At 41.9% G+C, this 26,922-nt stretch overlaps 1 protein-coding gene across 1 annotated transcript in view; it reads left to right on the top strand.

The window, feature by feature from the left end:
• MAMDC2 (MAM domain containing 2) overlaps nucleotides 1–26,416 on the top strand; it is a 94,903-nt gene extending 68,487 nt beyond the window's left edge. The window contains exons 10-14 of the mRNA XM_065406789.1: nucleotides 13,096–13,189; nucleotides 14,934–15,086; nucleotides 23,035–23,294; nucleotides 25,936–26,020; nucleotides 26,352–26,416. Coding sequence (XP_065262861.1) covers nucleotides 13,096–13,189; nucleotides 14,934–15,086; nucleotides 23,035–23,294; nucleotides 25,936–26,020; nucleotides 26,352–26,416 — 657 coding nt within the window. The remainder of the gene's footprint in view (nucleotides 1–13,095; nucleotides 13,190–14,933; nucleotides 15,087–23,034; nucleotides 23,295–25,935; nucleotides 26,021–26,351) is intronic.
• The last annotated feature ends 506 nt before the right edge of the window (nucleotides 26,417–26,922 follow it).

Consider the following 26,922-nt stretch of genomic DNA (forward strand, 5'->3'; position numbering starts at 1 on the left):
TTACTCCCCAAAACTTTTAAGGTATGTTTTGAGATTTTTCTGATGAATTTTGGGGACAAAGTGGTATTTGTCTGTTGAAACTAGCACTTTTGTGTCTCACACTAATAAAAGGCTCTCTACTTTTGAGGATCCTGGTTTGTATAATTTTTAAAGGTTCTTTTTGAATTAGCAAACTGGAGTCTGGGAGCAGTTTGCTGGCTTGAATTCTGTGAGCAGGAAACTTGCCGCTGTCCAGAAGGCATTAATGTGGCATTTTGAAAGTACCATGCCAAATGTTAGATGGATATGAATCACCCAAGCAAGTCATAAATTCTAATATACATACTTCAAATAGAATACAAAGCTTACGTTGAATAATGTTAACAGATGGACTTAACCTCAGAAAAGGAAGGAAATTCAGAGTTACCCTTTCTTACTCTGTCCTTAGCTCATGTTGTAAGTGCATATGGTTCTGTACATAAAAACTACCATTTTCAAATTTTGCAATGCTTATGAACAAGTGTGAGGATGAGGAGGTCAGAGGGAAGATCCTGGCATTTATGGGCATGGATCAAACCCATCATCTATTAAGGTTTTGTTTATGGTAGCATGAAAAATGACATTGAGCTGTTTGGATTCTTTGAAATGCATTTCATTTTAGTGAAATTGACTCCAAATCTGTTATCTCAGTATTAATGTGTGACGGGGTGGATTCAGACTAAATGAGGTGGGATGTGTGGGGGGGAAATCCACTTAAAATAAGTGTGTTCCAAACATGCGCAACACAGCTTGAATTTACATTTGTGTGTGTATGTAACCATGGAAAAAATATTTTATTTATTTAACATAGAATAAACTCTACATCCCTAGATTAAATTGAAGCTTTTGAACCCAAGTTAACTTACTCGCCTCAATTCTGCCCAGTTAAAGCAGGGCTGCTAGGACTGATAGAACATTCCAAACCTCTGAGCAGCTTTCAAAAGCTAACATTTAATATTATCTAGCCATTCACACAGGCTAGATAATACCAAACTCGCAGAACAGTGACCTAATTCTCCCCCTCCCCCGCCCCCCAGCATAGCAGAGGCCACTTTGAGTTTTTATTTTCTTCTTCTTCTCACCTCTCCTTTCCCCCCTCCCTCTTCTTTCTTGTCTTCACATTTCTGCTCTTCTTCCTTCTTCGCTCTACATCAGAGTTGGTTTTAGTTATACTTGTGGGAAAGCAAAATCAAACAAGTAAGTTTCACACACCATTGTGAGGGCAGTGAATTTAGTGATCATTCTATTCTCCAGGAATGAATTCTAAAACCTTGTCCTTATTGCTGAGTTTCAACAGGCCTGCCATCTCAAGGGTACCCCCTCATGGCCTCAGGGCAGCCCTGCAAGCAGTCCCCCCCCATCTCAGTTTTCTCTTTCAAGGTGTTTCTTCAATAACTCTCAAACCCTTTTGTCCATGCACAGCCCTTCTCAAATTCTACTTTATTAAATTAACAAACATTCAAAACAAAATTCTCAAGTCCATCCATTTACCTCCTTATCGGGTCCGTTCCAGGTCTTTCCTGCTGGTAGTCTCACTCTCCAAGTTCCAGGTTTCTCTACTGGAGCCTAGTCACTTCCAGCAGCCTCTGTACTTCATTCTGTCCTCCCTGAGAACTCCTTTCTCTGCCCCTTTTTGCTACCCATTTATAAGGGAATCAGCAGATCCCTGCTCAGGTGTGCCCCCTTGGTAACTATGGTTGGTTGGCCCCAGACCTCTAGCTCTTAAGGGGCAAGCCACACTGTTACACTGAGAAATCCCTGTCTCCCACTCTCATGAGCTTCACCCTTTAAGTTGACAGGAACATAGATTCATTCTTAGTTCCTTAGAAACACAACCACCAGGGGAGATCATTAACATGGAAAAAGAGAGAGGGAGATTCTCTCTAACATACCTTGGACCAGTTCCACAGATGTGTTTGAAGACTGGAACTGAGATTTTAAACCTGACCTGGTATGCTGTGGGGAGCCAGTGTAGAACACACAGCATCAAGCCGATGCTCACTTGGTGGCTGGTGTTGCTGAGGGGCTGGGCTGTTGTATTCTGGGTTAACAAAAAGTTTGTCAAGGTCTTTGTATACCTAAATATGGAGAGTTAAAATAATCCAGTCTTGGAAGTCATGAAAGCATGGACAATCACAGCGAAGTCACCATTTATAAAGGGCTGTTCCCCCTCCAACATCAAGTGAAAGAGGGAATAGAGCCGTATGACTACCTAACATGTAACTTCTATGTCCAGTTAAGGCATATTTTTGTCAGGTTTCAAAGGGACTCCCATGCAGTCTCTGAGCTGGAAGGGTGATGGCTGTTTCATGAGAACTTGTGGGTGTGCAACTTAAAGCAGCAGGGAAACTAACCTCGCCCCCCAAAGGGTACGTCTACACTTACCTCCGGGTCCGACGGCAGGCAATCGATGTTCTGGGATCGATTTATCGCGTCTTGTCTAGACGCGATAAATCGATCCTGGATCGATCCCGGAAGTGCTCGCCGTCGACACCGGTACTCCAGCTCGGCGAGAGGAGTACGCGGCATCGACGGGGGAGCCTGCCTGCAGCGTCTGGACCCGCGGTAAGTTCGGACTAAGGTACTTCGAATTCAGCTACGTTATTAACGTAGCTGAATTTGCGTACCTTAGTCCGAAGTGGGGGGGTAGTGTGGACCAGGAAAGAAAACGGCCCTAAAACTTCAGCCATTGAAAATCCCATTCTGAGAATTCATGGTTAAAATTTCAAATAACGTAAGATTTCTCAAAATATGGTGATCAGTATTTGATACCCATTTGTCTGTGACATTTGATATACACTTTTGAAAATAACACCTTAGAAAAACTGTTAAAGAAAATAATCATTTAAAAACTTAGGAAATATAAATCCTCCTACACTCATCACAGCAGCTAGATGAGGATTGAATATTATATCCCCATTATGCCAGCCTAGTTGTTGTTCTGCACTACTTAACTGACATTTATTTGCTTGCTCAGTTTTGTTCTCTGCACTTAATATTACTTTCCAAGAGGTTCTGTGTGTGTCTAACACAGCTTGTGATATTATCATGTTAATGATGTGGCCAGAGATATATGATGGTACTCTTCTGTCCAAGGGCAAAACCTCCCCCTGCGCAAAAAAAAAAAAATAAAAAAATCTAAGAACCAAACAGTTTCATTAAAGAGGGAACAAACTCATAATATTAGGACATGGGAAATCTAGCAGGACTCTGGGGGATTCATAACATATTATTAGTCTATTTACTTTTCTGTACAGACAGCATTCTCTGCTAGATAATGTAATCCATTGAATATAGATGTGGCAGTAAGAGTCTGTGGCTTTAATTTGTTCTGTGAGCTTCCCATTTCCCTTCTTCATTTCTGCAATCTATTTGTACTTTATTTGTCCAAATGTTACTAGCTGATGTTACCAGGCTTTCCCAAGTCAATATGCACCAGCTTTTCAGATCAATTTCTTTTGTTCTTTACAATCCATAGCATTTGCATACACAGTTTATCTGAGTAATCTGTAACGTGAGAAAGTTGCACTGGTTTAACTTAGTGTGATTTTTAAGCCAACTTGGTTAAACTGATGTGTGGACATTCTTATTTTGGTTTGAGTGACTTATTTCAGTTAAGCTTATATCAATTTCTATCAATTTAGCTAACCAAAATAAACCTGGGTTAAACTGAAATAAGAATGTCCATACAGCTATTTGCACCAGTTCGATTAAAAACCTATTAAAGTTAAACTGTCACAACTTTCTCAATCTAGACAAGCCTTGAGCCAATCAGCCTGATTCTCCCCTTTGCTATACTAGTTTTATGCTAGTGAAACTTTATCTTAACATAGTTACACTTGCGTAAAACCAGCGTAACAGAGGAAAGAATCAGGCCCAACCTTTTGTTTTGTGAAAACGTTACGAACTGGCCCATTACACCTTAGCACATTTGTATTTGTATCGGAATGCAACATTTGTGGATTTGGCAAGATTATCAATATCTCTTTGCGCTATGTAAAGTTTATAATTATTCCTACTAATGTAAGGCCCATCCCAACTCCCCTCATAGTCAATGGCAGGCTTTCCATTGACTTCAGTGGAATTGAGCTTAAGGGGCCTACGCATGCAAGATGTTGAGTGTGTGCGGTGAGGGGCTGAACTGCCTCATCTAAACTTCAGTGGGAATTAAGGGCATTCTGCACTCTCCAGAATGTGCTCAGCACTTCTCAGGACTGGGCCCTTCAGCAGAATGAAATAGTTCATACCTTCTTTGCTAATTTGTTAACATTTTTTCAGCACTTGGAGATTCTGTTTTAAAAATTGAGACTAAATGCCAAATATTTTTAAATTCTTCACACTTAGTTTAAGTTTTAAAACAAAAACATCTTTTTCTTGCTCATAGGTTTACATATAGGTTTACAATTTTTTTTTTAAAATCCTTGATAATTTTTGAAATCATTGGTTCAGATTTCTTTAATGGATTTGAGTTTAACAGCCATTCACATCCCATTATTTTCACAGAGTACATTGTACAGCAGTGTGTTTTCCAAAGTCTAAGCAGTGGTCAGCGACAAAGTCATCAACTTGGGGGACAGCCACTGACACTAGGGAAACTTATTGCTGGGTAGTGAGAGGGAGTGCTCAGCAGCAACATAATTGAAAACATTCTCTGAAACTTATTGTCAAATTCACAAAAATGTACAGTAGTGTTTAATGCTGTAAAATGCAATTATACTATAATCTCTGTTTTCATTAGGCTCCGATCAAATATTCAGCAATACTGCAGGTTAAATTGCATGACAGTCTCTGGCAACATAACCTGCTGCCAGGGCACGGTTTACCATCCCATCCTCAGATTGTGCCAGTGCCTCAGTTTCCTGTCTGATTGGGTGGTCTAACTCTCTGCCTGAACCAAAGCTCTCCTTTCTGAGGTAAACAGTGCAAAAGGAAAAACCCAGCTTCCTATTCTACATCATGGTCTGGCTGGATCTTCTTCCTGTTTCTCAGAGCTTTGCCCTTTTCATGCAGGGCTCCCAAATGGTCCTTTGCCTAGCTCCTCTTAGGCTTAAGGCTTCTTTTGCAGGCTTCTATGTCAGGTGTTTTCTCCTTGGAAAGATCAAAGTTACTGCCTGTTTCCTCCTTGGCAAAGAGACTTACAGCAGGGCCTCCCATTTCCCCTCCCCTTTTAGGAGCAGGTAGACTGCATAAATACAGATTTCACCCTCAATCCTCCTGGTACAGGTAAAAGAGAATGGGGAATCATTCAACCTAACTCAATATTACCTGCGAGCCAAAACCCAACTTTGTATCATGGCAGAGATGAGTTTTGAATCATCATTACTTGCATGCTTGTGTTTTCTATTTAATATGAATATGTTGTTTTCTTCTGTACCAATTACTGATACGTGGCTGATAAATTACAAGACTTGATCATTGATTTTTGTTGATGCTGTAGACCAAGGAAATTAAGTAAGCACTGGAACATAAATCAAACATTCTTTGAGAAATTGATGCAAAGATTTGTAAACAGATGCTTGAATAACGTCCTGGGCATCTCCCATTACTCACTGCAAAAAGCAGAGGTAAAGGAGGAAAGCACTTTTTAACTTCAATAATATTGGCAACAACTGACTGCATCCATTAATGTTTCCTAATTTAACCTCCAGGATAGCACACAAACTCAAGAGGTATTTTAATAATTCTGGACTGACATAATAAATATATTGTTCATCATCTGTCATGTTAAATAAAGAAAACATGAGCTGAACACTCTGCCCTCTCATTCTCTCCTCTATGGCATGCATTAATTCTTATGGAAGAATTACCCTGTGAAAAGAAATTAAGTCAAAATTAATATAAATGTAAATATTGCAAGGCTCAATTTGATCACAATCAGTCATCATCTAGGTCAGTGGTCTCCAACCTTTTTATGCCCAAGATCACTTTTTGAATCTAAGGGAAACCCATGATCTACCCTGCCCCTTCCCCAAGGCACTGCCCCTTCCCCAAAGCCCCACCCTGCTCACTCCATCACCCCCCTCTCTCCGTTGCTCGCTTTCCTCCACCCTCACTCACTTTCACCAGGCTGGGGCAGGGAGAGGGTGCAGGCTCTGGGCTGGGGCCAAGGGCATAGGCGCCAACTTCTGCTCCTGCTGGTGGATGCTTGACCCCCCTCTGCCCCCGGCCCCAACCCCACTCCACCCCTTCCATGAGGCCCCGCCCCACCCTCTCCCACCCCCACCCTGCTCCAACTCCGCCCCCTCCCTGCCCCTATTCTAACTCCTTTTCCAAATCCCTGTCCTGGCCCCACCTCCTCCCCTGAGTGCGCCAGGTTCCCACTCCTCCACCTCCCTCCCAGCCCATTGCCAAAGAGCTGTTTGGCAGCGGCAGCTGGGTGGGAAGCGCTGGGAGGTAGGTGGAGGAGCGGGGACACGGTGCCCTTGGGAGGGGGGAGCTTGGCTGCCAGTGGGTGCAGAGCACCCACTAATTTTTCCCCATGGGTGCTTCAGCCCCAGAGCACCCACAGAGTCGGCGCCTATGGCTGAGGTGTTTGCAGTGTGGGAGAGGGCTCTGGGCTGAGCCTGGGACAGCGGGTTGGGGTGCAGGAGTGGGTGAGGGGTGCAAGCTCTAGGAGGGAGTTTGCATGCAGGAGGGGGCTCCGGACTGGGGCAGAGTGTAGGGGTGCAGGAGGGGGTACAGGGTGCTGGCTCTGGGAGGGGGGTCAGGGCTGGGATTTGGGGTGCTGGCTCTGGGAGGGGGCTCAGGGTGGGGCTTGGGGTGCAGGAGGGGATATGGGTTGCTGGCTCCGGGAGGGCGCTCAGGAATGAGGGTTGGGGTGTGGCCTCCCGCCGGGCAGCACTTACCTCCAGCGGCTCCTGGTCGGCAGCGGGTGCAGTGAGGCTAAGGCAGGCTCCCTGCCTACCCCAGCCCCACCGATCCTGGAAGGGGGCAACGCGCCCCTGGGGCAGGAGCAGGTGGCTCCACGCACTGCCCCTCTCTGCAAGCATCACCCCTGCAGCTCTCCCGGCCAATGAGAGCCGCGGGGGGCAGTGCTTGCAGGCAGGAGCAGCGCGCAGAGGGAGACCTCCTGCCCTCCCACCCCCGGGGCCGCGGGGCTGTGCTGGCTGCTTCCGGGAGCAGCATGGGGCTGGGGTAGGCAGAGAGTCTGCCTTAGCGGCAACCACACTGCACCGCCGGAGATCATGATTGACTGGGAGATCCTCTAGGACCGACTAGTCGATCACGACGACCGATTGGTGACCACTGAGCTAGGTGCAGTATGAAGGACAGATTTTGAGGCCAAACCTGAAATGAAAATAAGACTGAAAAACATACTGATACCATCCAACTGACAGGTGAGCTGCAAGCATGCTTAAATGGGCCAAAATTACAATTAAAGATGTTAGGGACAAATAAGGGGTGTATATATTTGATCTGGTAAAGAAAAATGTCTTCTACCCCATTCCTCACAATGGCACAAGGAATGTAACTAAAGGAAGGTTTCAGAAACACCAAGAGAACACCAGACAACTTCACACACTGCATTATGCTACTTCTGTGTTGGAAAATCCACTTTTCCTGAGCATAAGCCAGCAAAGTAGCCATGGAAACATTAAGCCACGTGGCAGTAGCATGTCATTCACTACCTCAAAAAACAAGGGTAGAATTTAGCAAGGTTAAAGGTACACATACAGACACTGGGACAGAACTGCACATTTGATAGTCTTTGTTGCTTGGTAAAGCTAAAAGCCTGAACTAAAATAAATGGATCTTTTGGGGGAAGAATTGAGTACTTACTCAGTTAAATCCTTGACTGGCCAATACCTATTGTAAAAGCACTACATCATACTGCTTTCTGTGAGATCTAATGGGTAACTGTATATCGAAAAATATAATTAATGCCAGTCAGCATGGTTTCATGGAAGGTAGGTCTTGTCAAACAAACCTGTTGTCTCTTTTTGACAGGATTACAGGTTTGGTTGATAAAGGCAACTGTTTTGATACAGTATAATTAGATTTCTCCAAGGCATTTGAGTTAGTACCACATGACATTTTGATTAAAAATTTGCATTATATGGAATTAACAGGGCACACATTAGATAGATTAAAAACTGGCTCACTGACAGATATTAAAATGTAGTTGTTACTGAAAGATATCAACGAGCAGGGCTGTTTCTAGTGGGTTCCCCGAGGATCAGTTCTTGGTCCAGTACTATTTAATATTTTTATTAATGACCTAGATGATGATAGAAAATCTTTGCTGGTAAAGTTTTTAGACAACACAAAGACTGGTGGGGTAGTAAATAATGAGGAAGATGGGTTACTCTTACAGGGTAATCTGAATTGCTTGGTTAAATGGTCACAATCCAACAAAATGCCTCTTAATAGAACCAAATGCAAAGTAATACATCTGGGAATCAAGAATGCAGGTTATACCTGTAGGACGTGAGACTCTATCTTGGAAAAAGTGACTCAGGGAAGGACTTGGGAATCATCAAAGAAAAGCATCTTAATATGAGCTCTCAATGCAATGCTGTGGCAAAAAGGGTTAATTGTGGATGTAAAAAAGGGGACTATCAAGGGAAGTGATCTTGCCTCTCTACATAGCATTGGTAAGACCACTGCGAGAATACTGTGTCCAGTTATTGTGTCTGCAGTTGAAGAGGGATGTGGAAATACTAGTCAGTTTAAAGGAGGGCCACAAAAGTGAGTCAGATCCTGGAAAACAAGCCTGATGAAGTGAGGTTTAAGAAGCTCCCCGTATTCAGCTTATCAAAGAAAAGGTAGTGTGGGGACTTGATTGCTGTCTATAGGTGCTTACACACAGAAAAGAGATCTGAGCATAAGAGTGGGGTGGGGATTTCAACCTTGATGAGTAAAGCATAAGGAGATCTGATAGCTGGAAGTTGAAGTTAAATAAATTTAGCCTTGAAATACGATGCAACTTTGTAGCATCCTTTGGAAGGGAATTAAACTTTGAAACAGTTTACCAGGGAAGGTGGTGGACTCACCATTGCTTGGAATCTTTAAAACAAGATTACGCTTTCTAAAAAAAGATGCACCTTAATTCATCTTCTGGGAGAAATTGTACGGACTATGTATGTGGGGTGGGGAGTAGGCTGGATGGTCCCTTCAGGCCTTGAGAGTCTGAATCTAATAGGTCTACACTTACCCGGTAGTTCGGCGGCGAGCGATCGAACTTCTGGGTTCGACTTATCGCGTCTTGTCTGGACGCGATAAGTCGAACCCGGAAGTGCTCGCCGTCGACTGCGGTACTCCTGCTTGGCGAGAGGAGTACCGCGGAGTCGACGGGGGAGCCTGCCTGCCGCGTGTGGACCGAGGTAAGTTCGAACTAAGGTACTTTGAACTTCAGCTACGTTATTCACGTAGCTGAAGTTGCGTACCTTAGTTCGACTTGGGGGGTTAGTGTAGACCTGCCCCAAGAGTCTCTCTGTTCATCCCCTTGTTTTATGGGCCATGGGGAGAACAGGATTGCTTGCATTGCCCTCATCATTCTTATAACACATGCAGCTCTGTATTAAGACAATGATTATAATCAAATCTCACACTTCAGGGCATTAACCTGTTGCCTGCAGGGGTCAGGACAAATTTTTCCCCCCAATGCACAATTGGCCAGATGTATTCTGAGGAAGGAATAGGAGTGGGCTTTGCCTTCCTCTGAAGCGGCAGAGTGTGGCCACACCTAGAGATGGATCATAGGGCAAGTGTTCTGAGGTGGTACAGAAAATCCTCTTCCTAGACGCCTGGCTCTTTTGTCTTGCTGACATGCTCAGCGTCATACTCATCATCAGATTTGGGGTCAGGAAGGAATCCTGCTCTGATTGAAGTCAATGGAAAAATTGAATTGGGTGCAGCTTTAGGCCCAAAGTGCTGAAACATTGTTTCACTATTAAGAATTGTAAAATCTGGACTCATCCATTCACATGCCACTTTCTTGAAGTTGGAGCTTGGGGGTTTTATGAAAATACCATCTCTGTAGCCAAAAGTCATCCACACTGAACTTTTTATTTTATAGTGATAGATGTTAACATATGCCATAGTGGTTATATATGTCATTGTGTCAATTATTCCAAGGCACTGCATTTTTAATGAATAGATTGCGCTTGTTTCTTGAGAATTGTCTTACAATTTGTTTAATCATATTAGGATGAAAACTTTATATCTCCATAGCAAAAGGTTTCAAAAGCATGATTAGAAAGAGACTGGAACCCTACTCTAGTCCACTACGCATTGAGCTGTTGTGAACACTTGTGATGCCCCACAACTATATGTTTGTAACAATTCAGAAAATAAACAATCCGTAGTGCTGGGACTACGGGTGTTGAATATAAAATGCTTTTGAACAGTAAAAATTGCTCAGTGCCAGGCAATTGAATTCATGTATTCTTTTAAGATTTAACTGTGGTTATCTGACTGTTCATAATGCATTTGCAGGTTTTAATAAATATTACATAGTTAAGCAACTTGGCACTACCCTGTTTAACAACTATATTAGCAGGCACCACAGGTCCTGTTAAAGACAGTGAAAAGTGATTAAAAGTATATACATGGTTTTTTATAACAACTAATTTTCAGCATAAGCCAAAAATTGTAAGTGAGCAGGGAACTTCAAATGTGCAGCTTCAAATGAGGGATTAACAGTTTGTACGGGAGTGTGAATCAGCCATGAGAAACATACCTGGCTGCAGCCACTAAGTCATGTCTCATCACAATGGAATAGCTTTGAAAAGTTTCCCAAAAATGATGGCAGCAAATTACTTCTGTTATGGTCAGATACACAATTTTTATTATTTGCCCATCTACTGCTTTGTAGCAATATGTACAGCAAATAAGCTTTGTATTTTCTTGATTAATTCAAATAGATCTGCACCAACCTTGATCGGAGGGCAATCAGAAATCTCACATGGTTTCAGTGGTTCTGTTTGCTGTGTTGATTGCAGATTACATACTTGAATACTTTATTTTTCATGGCAGAATTCATGCCTGGCCAAAATAGGACATCTTGGACTCCTCTTACACTTCTCAGTACCCAGATGGGCACTATGGAGCATGCTTAGCATTTTCGACCTCAGGCTGCATAGTAATATGATCTCGTTTGTAGAGAATCCCATTTTATGGAGCAATTTAATTTCTATAAGCCCAGTACTGTATGTCTTTATTTTTGAAGCATACCTGGGCCTTTTCTGGTGGCCATCCCATAGCGTTTAAAAAAAGTAAACGTTTAAACTATTAAAATGGTACCGGTTAAATGTTTAACCATTAGGCGCCACTGTTGCCCAGTGCATCCAGGGTCCCGGCTGCCGCCGTGTGTGCCTGGGGCTCTCCTGCTGCCCCACGCCTGGGTACTCTGCTCACTGCCAGCCCCACACCAAGGACTCCGCTGCCGGCCCGGCACCCAGGGTCCTGTCTGCCGGCCCCGCGCTGGGGACTCCATTGCCACCCCGCACCAGGGCACAGGGCCGGCAGCCGGGACCTGTGGCCAGCAGCTGGGACCCCGGGCGTGGGGGGGAGGGTGCAGCAGCTGGGACCCCAGGTGGAAGTGTGGGGCAGCGTGACAGCCGGGATCCTGCAGCAGAGTTTAAATGTTAACTGGAATACCTTACCGATAAGACTCATGCTTATCGGTTAACCTGTTAACATTTTACATCCCTAGTGCATCCATAACATTTTTTTTAAAATTCCCAATGTCTTTATTCTTGCCAATCATGCCAGTGCCATTTTGTACTGTCCTCAAGCAGCATTCTCACTGGAACACTCAGCGTGTGTGTGTGTGTGTGGGGGGGGGGGGGGGGGGGGGCATGGTGTGAAACAGCCAGTCAGCATCTCTACAGCTGCTATTACGGTCCCTGAGTTGTTTGTAATAAGAGCTGCAACCCTTCTTAGTTGATAGTTTGTGATCATTGGATTTATGTAATTATAGACCAACTAGTCATACCTCTTTCCCCATCTAACCCCCACCTCTGCACTGGCCTATGAGAAGTAAGTGGAGACTCCATTCAGAGGGATGTGGAGTCCCCTTCTGTGCCAGCTCTACAGCAACCTTCTGGAAACGCCAGTTTCCCTGCATTGAGGCCTGCTTCTGCCCCTGAATTGCTGGCTAAATGCACCAGAGCATTGTGTACACTATCTGGAAAACTCAAAATCCCAGTGCTCTAGAGCAGTGGTCTCCAAACTTTTTTTTGATCGCGCACCCCTATCGGTAAAAAATTTTTGAGCACGCACCCGCTGCCATGCCGAAGCAAAAAAAAAAAGCCGCTCAGACTCCCGCCTGACGAAGCAAAAAAAAAAAAAAAGCGCTCCTCCTGCCTTGCACCCCCAAGGATCCTCTTGCACACCCCTTGGGGTGCGCACACCCCAATTTGGAGACCACTGCTCTAGAGTGATATGTACAGTCACTATAATATTGTGGTTTGCATGAAACCAAACTGCATGCTAGAGTTTTAGACTGTAAAACCAGAATACAGTATGCAATTTTTCAGTTTATCAGAGTTGAATGTAATCATGGGAACCTTCTGTTCTTGGCTATATTATATTTTCTCATTTTCAGAAATTGTAGAATAACATGGATCTTGTCAAACCTGTAATATGCCTTTTTGCCCATATTTTGATTCAACTCTAACCATTCTTGGGGTGAAAAATTTCTTTTAGTATAATAGAAAACAATCTAAAATTGTGCTGTTTTTTTTGCAGAGGAAATTTCATGAAGTGAGATCCAAGTTTAGAGATTTTCTTTCTCCTATATTAATAAAGATGTGTGCCTTAATAAAATCATAACTGTGTGTGGAGAGAACTTTAAATTAGTGGCATCTGTTTTTAGACAGAGATCATTAGCTTTAAAAAATTAAATGGAGAAAGATTATTTTATTGGTACTGACAGATATTTTTATGTCTAAAAATCAGTTAATTTAAATGTTTTAATCACATTGACATGACAAAAATTATTGGGAAAAAATTTTCAACACTTAAAAAATAAAAAATTATTAATGCACAAAGAAAAGTCTAAAATTTCAGGACTGCTTACAATGCCAGGTTTCACTAAATAAACCTGAGACCCATGTTCTTCATAAATTGCAGGTGGTGTTTTTGAGCTGGTGCAAAAGCTTTTGGGACTGTGGACTGGTGGCACTCGATGACATATCAGTGAGCCTGGGAAGCTGCCAAACCACTGGTAAGACAATGTGCATTTGAAATCTGATCCGTTTTTGTTCTGCTACAGCCACTGTCCAATCTCAGCCCTTGCTATAAAAAGCCTTCTTATGTGTCCATTTTCCTAACAAAATTATATTAAGTTCTCATTCCATAGCTAGCTGTAACACTGGTGTTCGTGGATGTCAGTCAAGTACTGCAGTAATGCTGCTTTTACTGATGTACTGTGAGGGCCAAATTTTGACACCACAGTAAATCCTGATTAACTCCATTGTCTCCAGTGGGTGCTGTATGTGCTTAATCCAGAGCTAAATTTGGTCCTAAAAATCTGCTTTACAATAAAAATCAGAATCAACCTTTGTACTGGTATTTATGATGATTTTACTTTAATCCTGAGCTATTTTGATTAGGATATAAGGGGCAGTTTAGAGAGGCTAGGAGTGGGTATGCACTATTCCCATTTCCCACACCTGCAGGCTGAATAAAAAGGGGGAAAGTGGCTTGGAGAAGGAGCAATAAAAGCCAATCAGTATATGACTAAATACGTGTTTATTATACTGTACTTTAGACAGAATTTTCACAGACAATACCATGCTCCTTACATACTTAAACTGATATTTCTATATGGATTACTTACTTCACATGTTGGGACTCATGGCTGATTCAAGCAAAAAGGTCAGCAATATCTCAACAGGACAGAGCGGTTGAGGAAGAAAGGGAGAGTCTAGGGTAAAAGCAAGTTAAAATATTCATGAATAAAAAATTAAAACAGAATAGCTGAAAGGCAGTTCCTCCTTTACATTCCTGCCAGGATCTGAATTCTGGGTTGTCTATTTCTTCTGCATCATGTAATAATATTCCAAACAGCTAAAGTAGTTCAGGGAATGCAGGTTGTTGTGATATCAGCTGAAATAAAGGAAACATAGAATCCTGTACTGTGGTCTCAGCAGGCTAAATCTTTTCCATTTGACTTCAGATAACATAGGCCCTGATCCTATGGTAAGATCTACTAGTACAGTCCCTTATGTATGCTCAGAGCCCATTAAGCCCATTGTGGAAGGGCCTACACTAGCCAGGGCTGGCTCTAGGCACCAGCAAACCAAACACGTGCTTGGTGCGGCCGAATTCCAGGGGCGGCATTCCGGGTGGTTGGGGCGGCCGAATTCCAGGGGTGGCATTCTGGCATTCTTGCGCTCTCTGAGGTGTTTTTTTTTTTTTTTTTGCTTGGGGCGGCAAAAAACCTAGAACCAGCCCTGACACTAGCAGATTCCATTGCAGGATCAGGGCCACAGCAAGCAGATGACCTATCCGCTGAACAGCAGGGTTGTTTAAAAGAATATTAATATATGTTAGAGAAGGGTCCGGAGGGGGGGAGGGATAGCTCAGTGGTTTGAGTGTTGGCCTGCTAAACCCAGGGTTGTGAGTTCAATCTTTGAGGGGGCCATTTGGGGATTTAGTTGGGGATTGATCCTGCTTTGAGCAGGGGGTTGGACTAGATGATCTCCTGAGGTCCCTTCCAACCCTAATAATCTATGATTCTATGATTCTATGAATTGTGAAATTCAGATCCAGAGTAGGATCCAAAGTTGTGAAAATAGGGGGGTTACCTGGTGTTCCAATTTGGAGCTCTCTCTCATATATTGTGTGTATATCATAAATATCTCTATGCATAAAGAGACACCGTAAATGGATGGATAAAGTAGATTATATAAGTAATGTATCCAACCATACATTTTCAGATGTAACTCAGTGTTCTTTCACTGCAGAGATGTGGTCATCTTTTCCTGGAGAATGTACTTTTGAAAAGGATGAGTGTGCATTTACCCAGGAGAGAAGAAACCGAAGCAGTTGGCATAGGAGGAGGGGTCAAACTCCCACTTCTTACACTGGACCAAAAGGAGACCACACTACTGGGGTAGGTGAGTTAAGCTTCACAATGAACTTTCAGAGCAGAGTGACAGTTAAATGAATGTCCTTTGAAATGATATTCTAGAGGAATGTAAAAAGGGTTTTACCCTTCATATCCAAAATAGTTATTCAAAACAAAAATCTGAAAAAACAAACAAGCAAGAAATCTGTTATATTCATAGTAGGATCTTTCAGATAAGCTATGTCTGGGAAGATAATGTTTTAATCTGTGTTATGTGCCTGCCCATAGAGACTTCTCAGTGGTAGGCAAATAATTTTTAATTTCACTCATAATTTGACTTATTCTTACAAATCAAGTACCCTTTGCTAACAGCCCTCATCCCTTTATCAATATGTGTGATGATGATTGCTGCAGTTTAAATGCATTACAAATTTTAAGGTAAAGTCAAATGAAATCCTATAATAGTGAAAGTGGGAGACATGGATAGCATATGGGTGCACTTACAGCGTCTGGGATATTGCTGGTAAGTGACCCCTTGGAATTTAGTGCAGAGTAATGCAGTATCAGCCTCTTCTTTCTGGGCCACTTCTTTACTTGTTAGTTTGCCTCTTTTACTCTGGATTACATGGGACTAGATAGCACCTTTCCTCATTCTTGAACATATAGCCTGCTTTAGGGCAGCCGTCATTGCCACTTTTAACATAGCTTAGCCAAGGGTGCTTCTAACACCATGTGATGAGCATAGTTTTTCCCTTCATTTTTGAACTCAGGTGTCTAGCTTTCTCTGGATGTTCTTGCATATATTTCATTAATGATAGCTAATGCATGCACATTGAGAGATTACCTTTTTGACTTGTCTGTTCTCTGTGCTGGGGTGGGATGTTACTGCAGACTTTAGTTAAAAAGGAAATTAATTTTAAGTGAATGATACAAAATATTTTTAAATCTCTCAACATAAGATTTTATAATATAGAGACTGATGCAACTTCTTTGACAGTATCAACCATGGGACTGAAGGATCAGATGATAGATTCTGTTTCCTATTCTCTTTCTCCTCTTTATTTGGATTGTGTAAAATGAGTTGGCTGTCAGAGGCGAAAGGTGTTCACATCACAAATAGCATCAGAGTTCCCACCTTTGTTAGTTGGTGTTCATAATAGAGAGATCAGTGATTGAATGGAAATGCAGAAACGGACCCTCCCTGTCTTGCGGTAGTCCTTCAGAACAGTGTTTGGGCACATCAATGGGGAAGTGTAAATTACCACTGTCTGTGCTCTAAATTCTCTGTGGCTAAACAGAGCTTGGCTTTCCGGTCTGTCAGTATTACACACACTTTCTAGTTACTATAATAAATGTTCGCATATAGAAACACAAATGCTAGACAAAACGTGGTGTTTTCAAAATGCAAATAAAGTAGGTTTTGCTTTTCATTTTTTTTTTCTATTAATTTCTTTTTCTTCTTTTTGCAGCAGGCTTTGGATATGCAGAGGGTGAAAATCTCAGCTGCTGTAAATCAGCATACCTCCATTGATTTCAAAACAGCTATTTTATATTACTTCAGTAGAGCTATGCCGCCTTAGGCAAGCTAACGATTTGATCCAGGGTGTGACTCAAAGCTGTAAAAGCTAAGTGAAAATTTAGAATTTGTATGTGTATGCCAGGGCTATGCTGATTTCAGTGATAGACACATACGTGCAGACAAAGGAAGAATTTGACCGTAAATGCCAAATCCTGGCCCTGTCTTATGTAAGAGAAAGGAGCCCCTTATCCCTACATATGGGGCTTAGCACTAGTTTCACAGATTCTGAAGATATAGCAGCTATGTGGGTTACAGGGTATATCTATACTTCACACTAAGCCTAGACTCTGACCCAAGTCTACAGTCACTACAGATCTGCAGTAGATTCTGTGAGGCCTCCACTGGGGAGAAAGAGGCAAGATAAAGGGGTGGGCGCTCAGCCTTTTTGCATGAACTACTTGCTTCAAGGAAGAGAGAAGAGACCAGAGATGAGGAACAAAAAGATACGCTATGGATAGTTAGGCCTGGGGAATCAAGGGAGCTGTTCTGTATCTCTTGACCCCCAATTGCCCTGGGAGGGGAGAAATTTCAGCCCCAACAAGCCCATTCTCCATGGCTGGCAACTCTGTTTTCATCTGAAGTGTTTTTGTTTCCTCCTTTATACTTCCAAAATCTGAAGGATTCTACCCTCCTAGATCTCAGAAGACTAAAACGAGACTAAAAGGACCAACCTAAATGGTTACTGCATGTTCTCCATCCAAAACAATCAGATAACTAACTGGCTATATTAAACAGGATGCATATTAGTATTTTCCATGAGTCATAGAAAATTAGTAGTATAAAGCTTTCCAATATATTGTCTCCCTGCTTGGTCTGAAGGATGCCTTTCAGGTGTTTATAAAATACACAGAATAGCTGTTTACCTCAGAGAACAAAGGTGCAGGCACTAGAATTTTTGCCCTTAACTAGCTCGTTAATTATACAGAAGTAACTTCAAAGAGGAGAGAGTGGACTCATGGTGTCCTTTTACTTTTTAAAATATTCAAGGATTCACAAAAACATGAAAAAGTTTGTGGCAACCCTCACCAGACCTAAATTATAAAGCAGTTCGCTTTGTGTCTAAGTTAAAGCTTGCTTGTCCTGAAGAAGAGAATTCCACCTCGCATTGCCTCTTACATCAATTCACCAAGGAGCAATCTAATTAGCAGGACTTTTCATGTGCTTGCTGTCACCTGGCTGCTTTAATATAGTATGGGTTATGGCTCACTTACCCCAGTGTAAGTCTTTAAAAGTAATTCTACTGACTGCAGCATAATGGATTAAATTCATCACTGTGCAGAAGGCCAGCCTAAGGCCTATGTACCATGTGGCCCCTTTTTGACCTAAGCAACTCATCAAAGTTTGGGCCCTGTAGGTGTTCTAGTTGGGAGTGGAAATTGTTGATAGGCATTTGTTTGATGCAGCTTTGTTTATTTACAAAGAATGTACAAAGTCCTGTGTCCCAGAACCGCAGAGGGAATCAAATAGCAGGATACAGCTTCTTTCACTCACAGCACTAAGAGCACTCTTTAGCCTGCACCCCTGATCCCAAATCCTCTTCTGAGGTTTCTTCCAGGGTCAGCCACTGCGCTTTCAGCTGCTCCTTCAGGCTGCTCTGTTCCTGTCTGACCTCAGTTTCTATTAGGGTGACCAGACAGCAAGTGTGAAAAATCGGGACAGGGTGTGGGGGGTAATAGGAGCCTATATAAGAAAAAGACCCAAAAATCAGGACTGTCCCTATAAAATCGGGACATCTGGTCACCCTAGTTTCTATATAATCTCTACACGTGTGCACACACACATCCTTCAGCCCAGGGGAGGGCAAAATATGGCCTACAGGCCGGATCCAGCCTGTCAGGGCTTTTAATCCGGCCCGCGGGATCGCCAGCCCCATGGTGGAGCGGGGCTAAGGCCGGCTCCCTACCTGCCCTGGTTCTGTGCCACTCCCGGAAGAGACCGGCACCATGTCCCTGCGACCCCTGGGGGAGAGCAGAGGGCTCCGTGCACTGCCGTCACCTGAAGGCACTGCCCCTGCAGCTCCCATTGGCTGGGAATGGGGAACCGCGGCCAATGGGAGCTTCAGGGATGGTACCTGCAGGTGAGGGCAACGTGCAACAGAGCTGCTGCCCCCCCCCCCCCCCAGGAGCTGCTACCGGACATGCTAGCCACTTCTGGGAGCAGCACAGGGCTAGGGCAGGCAGGGAGCCTGCCTTAGCCCCGCTGCATGCCGCTGCCACCCCGGAGCCGCTCAAGGTAAGTGGCGCCAGGCCGGAGCCCACACCCCAAACCCCTTCTGCACCCCAATCCCCTGCCCTGAACCCCCTAACCCCCTGCTTGAGCCCCCTGCCACACCCCTCCTGCACCCCAATCCCCTGCCCTGAACTCCCTCCCGCACTCCGCACCCCCTCCTGCACCCCAAACTCCTGCCCTGAGCCCCCAGCCCCCTGCCCTGAGCTCCCTCCTGCACTTTGCACCCCCTCCTGCACCCCAACCCCCTGCCCTGAGTCCCTTAACTCCCTGCCTTGAGCTTCCTGCCGCATCCCTCCTGCACCCGAGCCCCCAACCCCCTGTATTGAGCCCCCTGCCGCACCCCTCCCCCCTGCCCTGAGCCCTTTCCTGCACACCGCACCCCTCCTGCACTCCTCCCGCACCCCAACCCCCCACCCTGAGCCCTTTCCTGCACACCGCACCCCCTCCCACACCCTGCACTCATTCCCGCACCTCAACCCCCTGCCTCAGCTCTACATTCATGACCCTGCATATAATTTCCCCACCCAGATATGGCCCTTGGGCCAAAAAGTTTTCCCATCCCTGCCTCAGCCAAAAACTCCTGGGCAGGTTCACACACACCTTTTGTCTTTGGTGAGGCTTTTGCTTACAGATATATCAACTGAAGGATGAGTTCAACCCTTAACAAGGTTTCACCCAGCTCATAACTGCTTAAACTCTCAGAATACTTTAGCAGACTTAAGTGGTGCCTTCTGTTGGGCCTCTTGCACAGGGCTGAAATTCATGCAATAAAGCTTAAACTCAGTAGCTGAGCTGAATTATAACAATTCTGATAGCTATGATGAACATATTTTTAGACTGATTATAACACAGCTTGGCATTGTCCAAAATGACTTGCCAAACAGTGTTATAACTCAGTCTGTGTACAGCTGAATTTAAACCATACTAACATTGTTAAACATAGTTGTTTCAATTGAGTATGTAGAGTCTTATACAGCTGCATTCAAGAGCACCTGCAAAACTATTTTGTTTCTAGTTAACAAAATAATAAGAGCCTTGCCTTCTCTCTAATTACACTCTATCTAGAGGGATATTTGTGCATAGAAGAGATGTAATACTCAGCAGAACGTCACTTTTCCACTTCTTAATAAAGCCCCTCCAGTAGCTACGTCCTGGGCAGGATTGGAAAATTCTGTGTTAATGCAGGAAAGGAAAGAGATGCTAATGGAGAAGGAGAATATTCTTGACTGTTTACAGAGCTTCAGCTACACAATTTCCCTTCATGTCAATGTGGACTACGTGGCCAAAGCCCTGAGCATTGAACTGAGAATATACATGGAAGAGTTTTAACCTCACTTGTAGTTTTCAGTCTTCAAAGCAATTATGTTTTCCCACAATCAATGCTAGACAGTGCTACATGTAGGCAGAAGTATTAATACATTTCAGGAATGCCAAAGCTTTAATCAAACTCCTGCTATGATATTAGAAATGAAAAATGGAAGCAACCAAATCAGTTATAAGTTTGAGCATATTTGATGCAGTTGTTATGGTTAAATTATGCAAAGGAAAAATTTAGGCTGAATAACAGGAAAATGTTGCCTTCGATACTGTGAAATAGTCTCCAAAAGGAAATGAGGGAAGCCTTATTGCTTGGTCCATTTAAAATTGGGAAAAATGCTAGAAAATGTAGCATAGGAAACAATCCTACTCTGGCAGGCTATGAACTAGATGACCTAATACTAGTAGGTCTTTGCCATCTTTAACACCCACTTCTTTTGCATAAACTAGATTTGCATGAATCCAGCCAGAAAGACAGGGTAAATATTTTTCTGAGTGGTTTTTTTTAAATCCATTTGACTGAATATTTTTAAAATGTGGTTGTGATACCTGTATAGGTATGTGTAGACTATCACTGTACTATACAGCCTTCCTTTTCTATATATAGTAATCTAAAAGGACTACACTAAATCAGCTTTGCCAGCTTTGTTTTGTTTCATAACCAGGCTGTATTGTCATAAAGCAGTGGTTTTCAACCTTTTTTCATTTGTGGACCCCTACAAATTTTGAATGGAGGTGTGGACACCTTTGGAAATCTTAGACATAGTCTCTGGACCCCTAGGGGTCTGTGGATCACTGGTTGAAAACCATTGTCTTAAAGAAATGCAGGGCGCAGGTTTGTTTACTGTTTCTCCCTCAGCCGGATTTTCTACATAGTGTCATCTATTATCCCCTTTCTAGTACATATTCCAGGCCCCATATTTCCCAAGACTGAAGCCCATCTACTTGCTGAAGGAGACATTGTAGAGAGATTCCCCACCCTAGGAAATGAGTGTGCTCTATTCAAAGTGCTCATGATCTTTGAAGCAGAAATTGAACTCAGATCTATTGTCTGGTTGTAGAAACCTCTAACCATTGAGACAGCCAAGAGGATGGTGTCCTGATTTTAAAAGGGGCTGAAAGAGAGTAATTTTGGTCTGTCAGTCTTAATTCTGTCACATAAAAATATTTTTCAAAATGATGATCATTGTTTCACTTATTTAGCTCACCCAAATATACTGGGAACTTTACAAACATGGGATAATGAAATCTAGATCTGATCTAGACATTCCAGCTAGTTTATAACTTGATTTGGCGCTCAAAACTGAAACCAAGGACTTTATTGCTTTGTTATATTAGCTTACTCTAATGACACTAGTTCTGAGTTTGGATTTTTACTTCAAGAATAATTTTTAAGCAAAACAATAGTTAAAATTTCTGTAACCAGCATGCATTCAGTTCTGTATAATAGCCCCGGGAATTTCCTCTGACAGATTACAGGGAGTGCGCTTTTGTTTGAAGATCCGCAGCTGTAGATATTCTTCTACGCTTCCACCCCTGCACATCTTCTCTCCTCTCTCCTCGGGCTACTCACCACCAAAAAAATAATCTTGGCCACAGAGGACCTCTTCAGAATGATTTTAGATAATATGACTCTGAATATCATCAAAAACATTCAGAGCATCTACCAGCTGTTCCTGCCATTCTCTGCTCTCCTCCTGTCTCACTGATCCTTAAGAATTCCCTGTCTCCCCAAAAGTGTTGTAAACTCTATTATTCATAGGGGTGGAAGGGCAGCTTTTCCTTGCCAACATGACAAGAAGGGAGCAGTGGGACCACAGGAACAGCTGCTGCAAAATTTTAACTTACTAGTTACTGGTGGAGTGTGTGCCTCAACATGCAAAATAGTTGCCATGCATAACAGATGGGACATTGGGATGCTTCCCAGTATTCTGATATATCAGTATGCTCCAGCTTAAAATAGCTGTGTGATGGCCCTCAGAGGAAAAATCATTTGTCTTCTGCCAATTAATAACCAATTTCCCCACAATTCAGACTTCAGAGCATAATCCTTTATGCACTCTGGATAATCAGTTCTCTTGACTTGTATCTTTACATCTTGTTCACTGAAACAGACACATGATTGATGTCTTCCGTGGCAAAGACTTATTTTTATTCCTTTGATTTATCAAAAGCAGCAATTCTAAATATAGGCCAAATTTTGACCTCTGATGCATGTACACAACTCCCATTGTACTCCAGGAGATCAGTAAACTCTCAGATCAGTGAAATTCTGCCTCTCTCATGCCATACCCCTGGGTTAAGAACAGTTGCAGTCAGAGAGATCCCTGTTCATTCATCTGAAGGCAGAATTTGGTCCATATATTAACATAATTAAATCTCTACTTCTCTTAAATTCATGGCTTTATTTGAATTATTAGAGGTTGCACCTTTGATCTAAATCAGTATTTCTTACTATACTCAAGTACTATACACCAGGGTAAAAAAGTTCCACTCCGTTCCACCAGTACGACTCTACTGCATAAGCAAAAATTTTAAACAGTGTATATTTTAAAAATATGCAACCTTTCCATATTTACATGCTTCAGGCCTTTATTATTTCCAATGTTATCCCTTTATCACCATTCATGTTAGATTATTTCTTTGTACACACTCTTTTCATTTAGTATATATTAATTTAAAAATATTTTTCATTAATCATTCATATACTCTGCTTTACTATACAACTAACACAGAGTCATTCACTTCTGAACTGTATTGTGAGCAAGAGCATGCATTTATTAAACAGGTTTCACACACAGGCTTATTATTGAACATACTGAGAGAAAGAACCATTTTATTTTACTAATATTTGGTCTTGTATCTTTTTAAGGATACTACATGTACATAGAGGCATCCAATATGATCTATGGACAGAAAGCACGTCTGACTTCAAGGTCACTAAGAGGGATCTCTGGAAAGCAGTGCTTGACATTTTTCTATCACATGCATGGAGCTGGGACTGGATTGTTAAATGTTTATGTGAAAAAGGAAGGTGATAGTGAAGAAACCCTCTTATGGAGAAGGAGAGGTGAACAGAGCATCACATGGCTAAGGGGACTGATAGAATATGAATGTGATAAATACCATCAGGTAAGCAAAAGACTGAGCCACATGGAAGATTAAATTGCACTTTTCTCTGGGATTCATTTTTTAGCTCAGAGACTGAGCTCCACTTGAAGTCAGAATTAAAAACTGACATAGGTGGGGTTTCAATGAGACCTGGAGATTTTATAGGAGGGAGGGAATCAAATTCATGAGCCTATTCAGAGCTTGTGTCCTCTTCTGTCCATGACAGAGAAAGTGTTGAGATGCTTCTTGTTCAGGATCACTGACTGGTGCTGCATGTGGCATTTCATTTGAGCAAGGTGAAATACTGGGGAACTTCTCCCAATTTATAAGAGGGAGGGAATATACCAGATACAGTCATAAGTGGGTTGCAGATGTGAATGTCTCAATTTATATTACTGATCATGTCCGTTTCTGTATATATTAATTTAAATGATATTGTTCCACCCTTTCTTGCCAGTGGTCTTAGCTATATCTTCTAGATCTCATTTTTATCTCAAGCTCATAAATGTTTTATTTTCTCCAAATGCAGAACAACCTTCTCTGAAGTTGGCATAATTGCAAAACTATGGTACAATTCTCAAGGCCTCTTCAAGGCTGTGGCTTTCTGAGTTTGGCACAAAGCTTGAGCTGAAGATTTAACTGACAATTAGGGGCCAAGTCCTGAGAGGCGCCATCTGCCCTAAACTCCAGGTTAATTTCAGTGGAATTTGAGGACCCTCAGCACCTCCTGGGACCGGACCCTAATAATATTCATTCTTGATAGATCTAGATTTTCTGAACTGCACATTTTCCAAAGCAGGCATATTTGCATGCCTTTTTTGAAGCCAAAATTACCATTATTGCCCATGTAATTACATTAATTGACTGTGCAAGTCCAACTGGTCATTTGCTCATGCAGTTACATTGCATGTGCAAGTGAGCCATGAAAGTATGTGCATAATTATGAAAGTCTGGGCCACATTAACATTAAATTTAGAGATGTATTTGAACCAAACCTCAATTTTGAGTATCCAGATATAAAGGTTAGAAATGCACTGTGCAAGTTATAACAGGAAATGAAACAGATGGAAGATGATGTAATAGACAAGGTTGTACTACTTGGAATATTTTACTACAAATGATTATTAAATCTAATTGTATGTTGATTTACAGAAGATGACAACAAAAATGACTTAGACCCTTATTGACCCAAATACTTTGATTGCATAGATATGCACATAAAAATCTTAAGGGAGGAAAATCTTTCAGTCCCTTTTTAATATTTCTGTTCATCTTTGCTTGTATTTCTTCTCCACAACTGGTTTTAGATTTCTCTTTCAACGTCACTATAGATCAATAAACTCTCAATTCATTGAAATTTGGACTCATTAATGATGCATCTCTCTTGGTTAAGATGCACATTCTACGGGTCTCGGAGCACATCCCATAGTTGCCAATTTTATCTGTCCAACCATTGGTCATCTATTATGTGACCTCATCTGGCAACTCATCTTTAGATTCAGTTATTCCATACTCCTTAACCAACAGCCTTCTTAGAGGGACCTCTAAAATTATGTAACTTGGGTGAAAAATAGACTATCCTATCACTCTCTCTGACTATTCAGGACCTCCTAGCTTTCACCAGAATTGCTGCATCTTGGCCCTTGTATATATGAAACAAACAAGCAGATGCATACAAACAACCAAACAAAATATGCCTACCTTGTATTCCTTTTCAATGCTTAATTCAATTTGTAAACTATCCAGAATAGAGACAATTGCTTATTATCAAGGAGAACTCATACTTCTGCTGACAAGAATTCTCTGTTAATAGGCTGCTTAGAAGAATTTAGCTACCCAAGGGTATCCGAGCTTATATTTGGTTTATAAAAAAAAATCCCTCATACACTTAGAACTTAACAAATAAAAAAGTATTTGTTGATTATCAAAAACATTTCTAACAATGCACAGAGACCCCTTCTGCTGTGTTTCCTCTTGTGGCTGTGCCTCAGTAATTCTGGAGTGAAATCTTGGCCCTGTTGAAGTCAATGGAGCTTTGCAATTGACTTCAATGAGGCCAAGATTTTAACTCTGGTGTGTTCAATAAGAACCTGCGTCTGCTTCTATTAAAGTCAGTGGTAACATTTCTAATGTCTATTGGAGCAAGATTACCCCCAAAATCATTAACCATTAATAGAAAACATATACTGATAGGTTCATTTTGTCTTAAATGTCTAGAGATTAATTAGAAAAATTGCTTTTTATTAAGAGCTAAATTCAACTACAGGAGTAAGGGGAAGAACTTGCTGGTTTATCACAAAATTCTGCCCTCACAACTTGCCCAGGTGATAAGGACAACACTCAGGCAATGAAAAAACAAGAGAAGCATTATATCATGAAAACTAACTGATTATTTATCAGTCATCCTTAGGACAAAACAGTTCCATACCAAATTCTGAGATTTGATTGGCCTTTTCTGGGTGTCACATGCATCCCAGTTCTCTGACCAATTAGAATGAAGTCTGTTAAAATATGCTAATCACTGAGCATATAATTTTTCTTAGAACAGCATCGGGGTTATATGATATCTTAAAATAGCCTGCATCGGGGTTTTGCATTTTTAAAAAGATGTACTTTTTTCTAGATGTGATATTTATGAAAACCATATGGGTTGTTTTTACAGATTATTTTTGAAGCAGTTCGTGGAGTGTCAATAAGAAGTGACATTGCTATAGATGATATTCTGTTCCAGGCTGGACCCTGTATAGGTAAATTTTATACTTGCTTATAATTCTCTTAGGAGACACCTAGGCACTACAGGTAGTGGTTTTAGTGAGTCGGTGCTATTTTTCCGAGTCAACACTGAATCAATCCCACAATAGTGTGGTGTTAAGGACCACCGTGCTGCTGGAGGAGCCATTTTTTTGATGAGATGTAAAACCAGAGTCCTGATAGCTTGTGGTAAGTAAAGATCCCATGGCACGTGGGTGTAAGCCCAGTCTCTTAGTCAAAGTCCAACATGGTAATTCAATTCTGTGTATGTAAAAATGATAAAGAAATATGAAAACACTTAATACTCTTCCCTCTTTTCTGCTCTAGAAATGGGAGAAATTACTCAGCATTCATCCGGGGATTCTGATGACTTAAATGAAATTGAATATTAAATAAGTTCTGCTGAAATGAATGAAGCACCATGTAAGTTATATGTGAGAAACTAGACAATCCCCCCCCCCCCTTTTTGTATAAAACGATAAATACTGGACTATTTTGAATATGTCACCGATGTATAGGAATAATTCAGCGCACTCCTGTCCTTGTAACAAAGTTACTGACTCAGGGCTTCTTAGACTGTTCTTATTGGATTTTTTCTCTTTTGCATGTGATATTAGTTATTATATAAAGGCTTCCCATTTTGCACAGATCAAGCAATAAAATACTAATGCTGTTTGGTAAATCTTTTTTGTCGCATAGGTAAAGAGAAGAAGGTAAAAAAGGCACAATTAAAATCTGATATTGTGTTATCTTAAATCTGCATTCAATGAATGTTTTGTGTTGGGTAGAAAGTGGGTTTTGTTTTTATTTCAAGACATAAATATTTTGAAATAAGTAAATAATATTGGATATTAATAATATCGTACACATTGAAAGCAATTATTCATGATGACAAATC

Source organism: Emys orbicularis, chromosome 6, assembly GCF_028017835.1.
Source record: "Emys orbicularis isolate rEmyOrb1 chromosome 6, rEmyOrb1.hap1, whole genome shotgun sequence".
In the NCBI taxonomy this organism is placed as follows: domain Eukaryota; kingdom Metazoa; phylum Chordata; order Testudines; family Emydidae; genus Emys; species Emys orbicularis.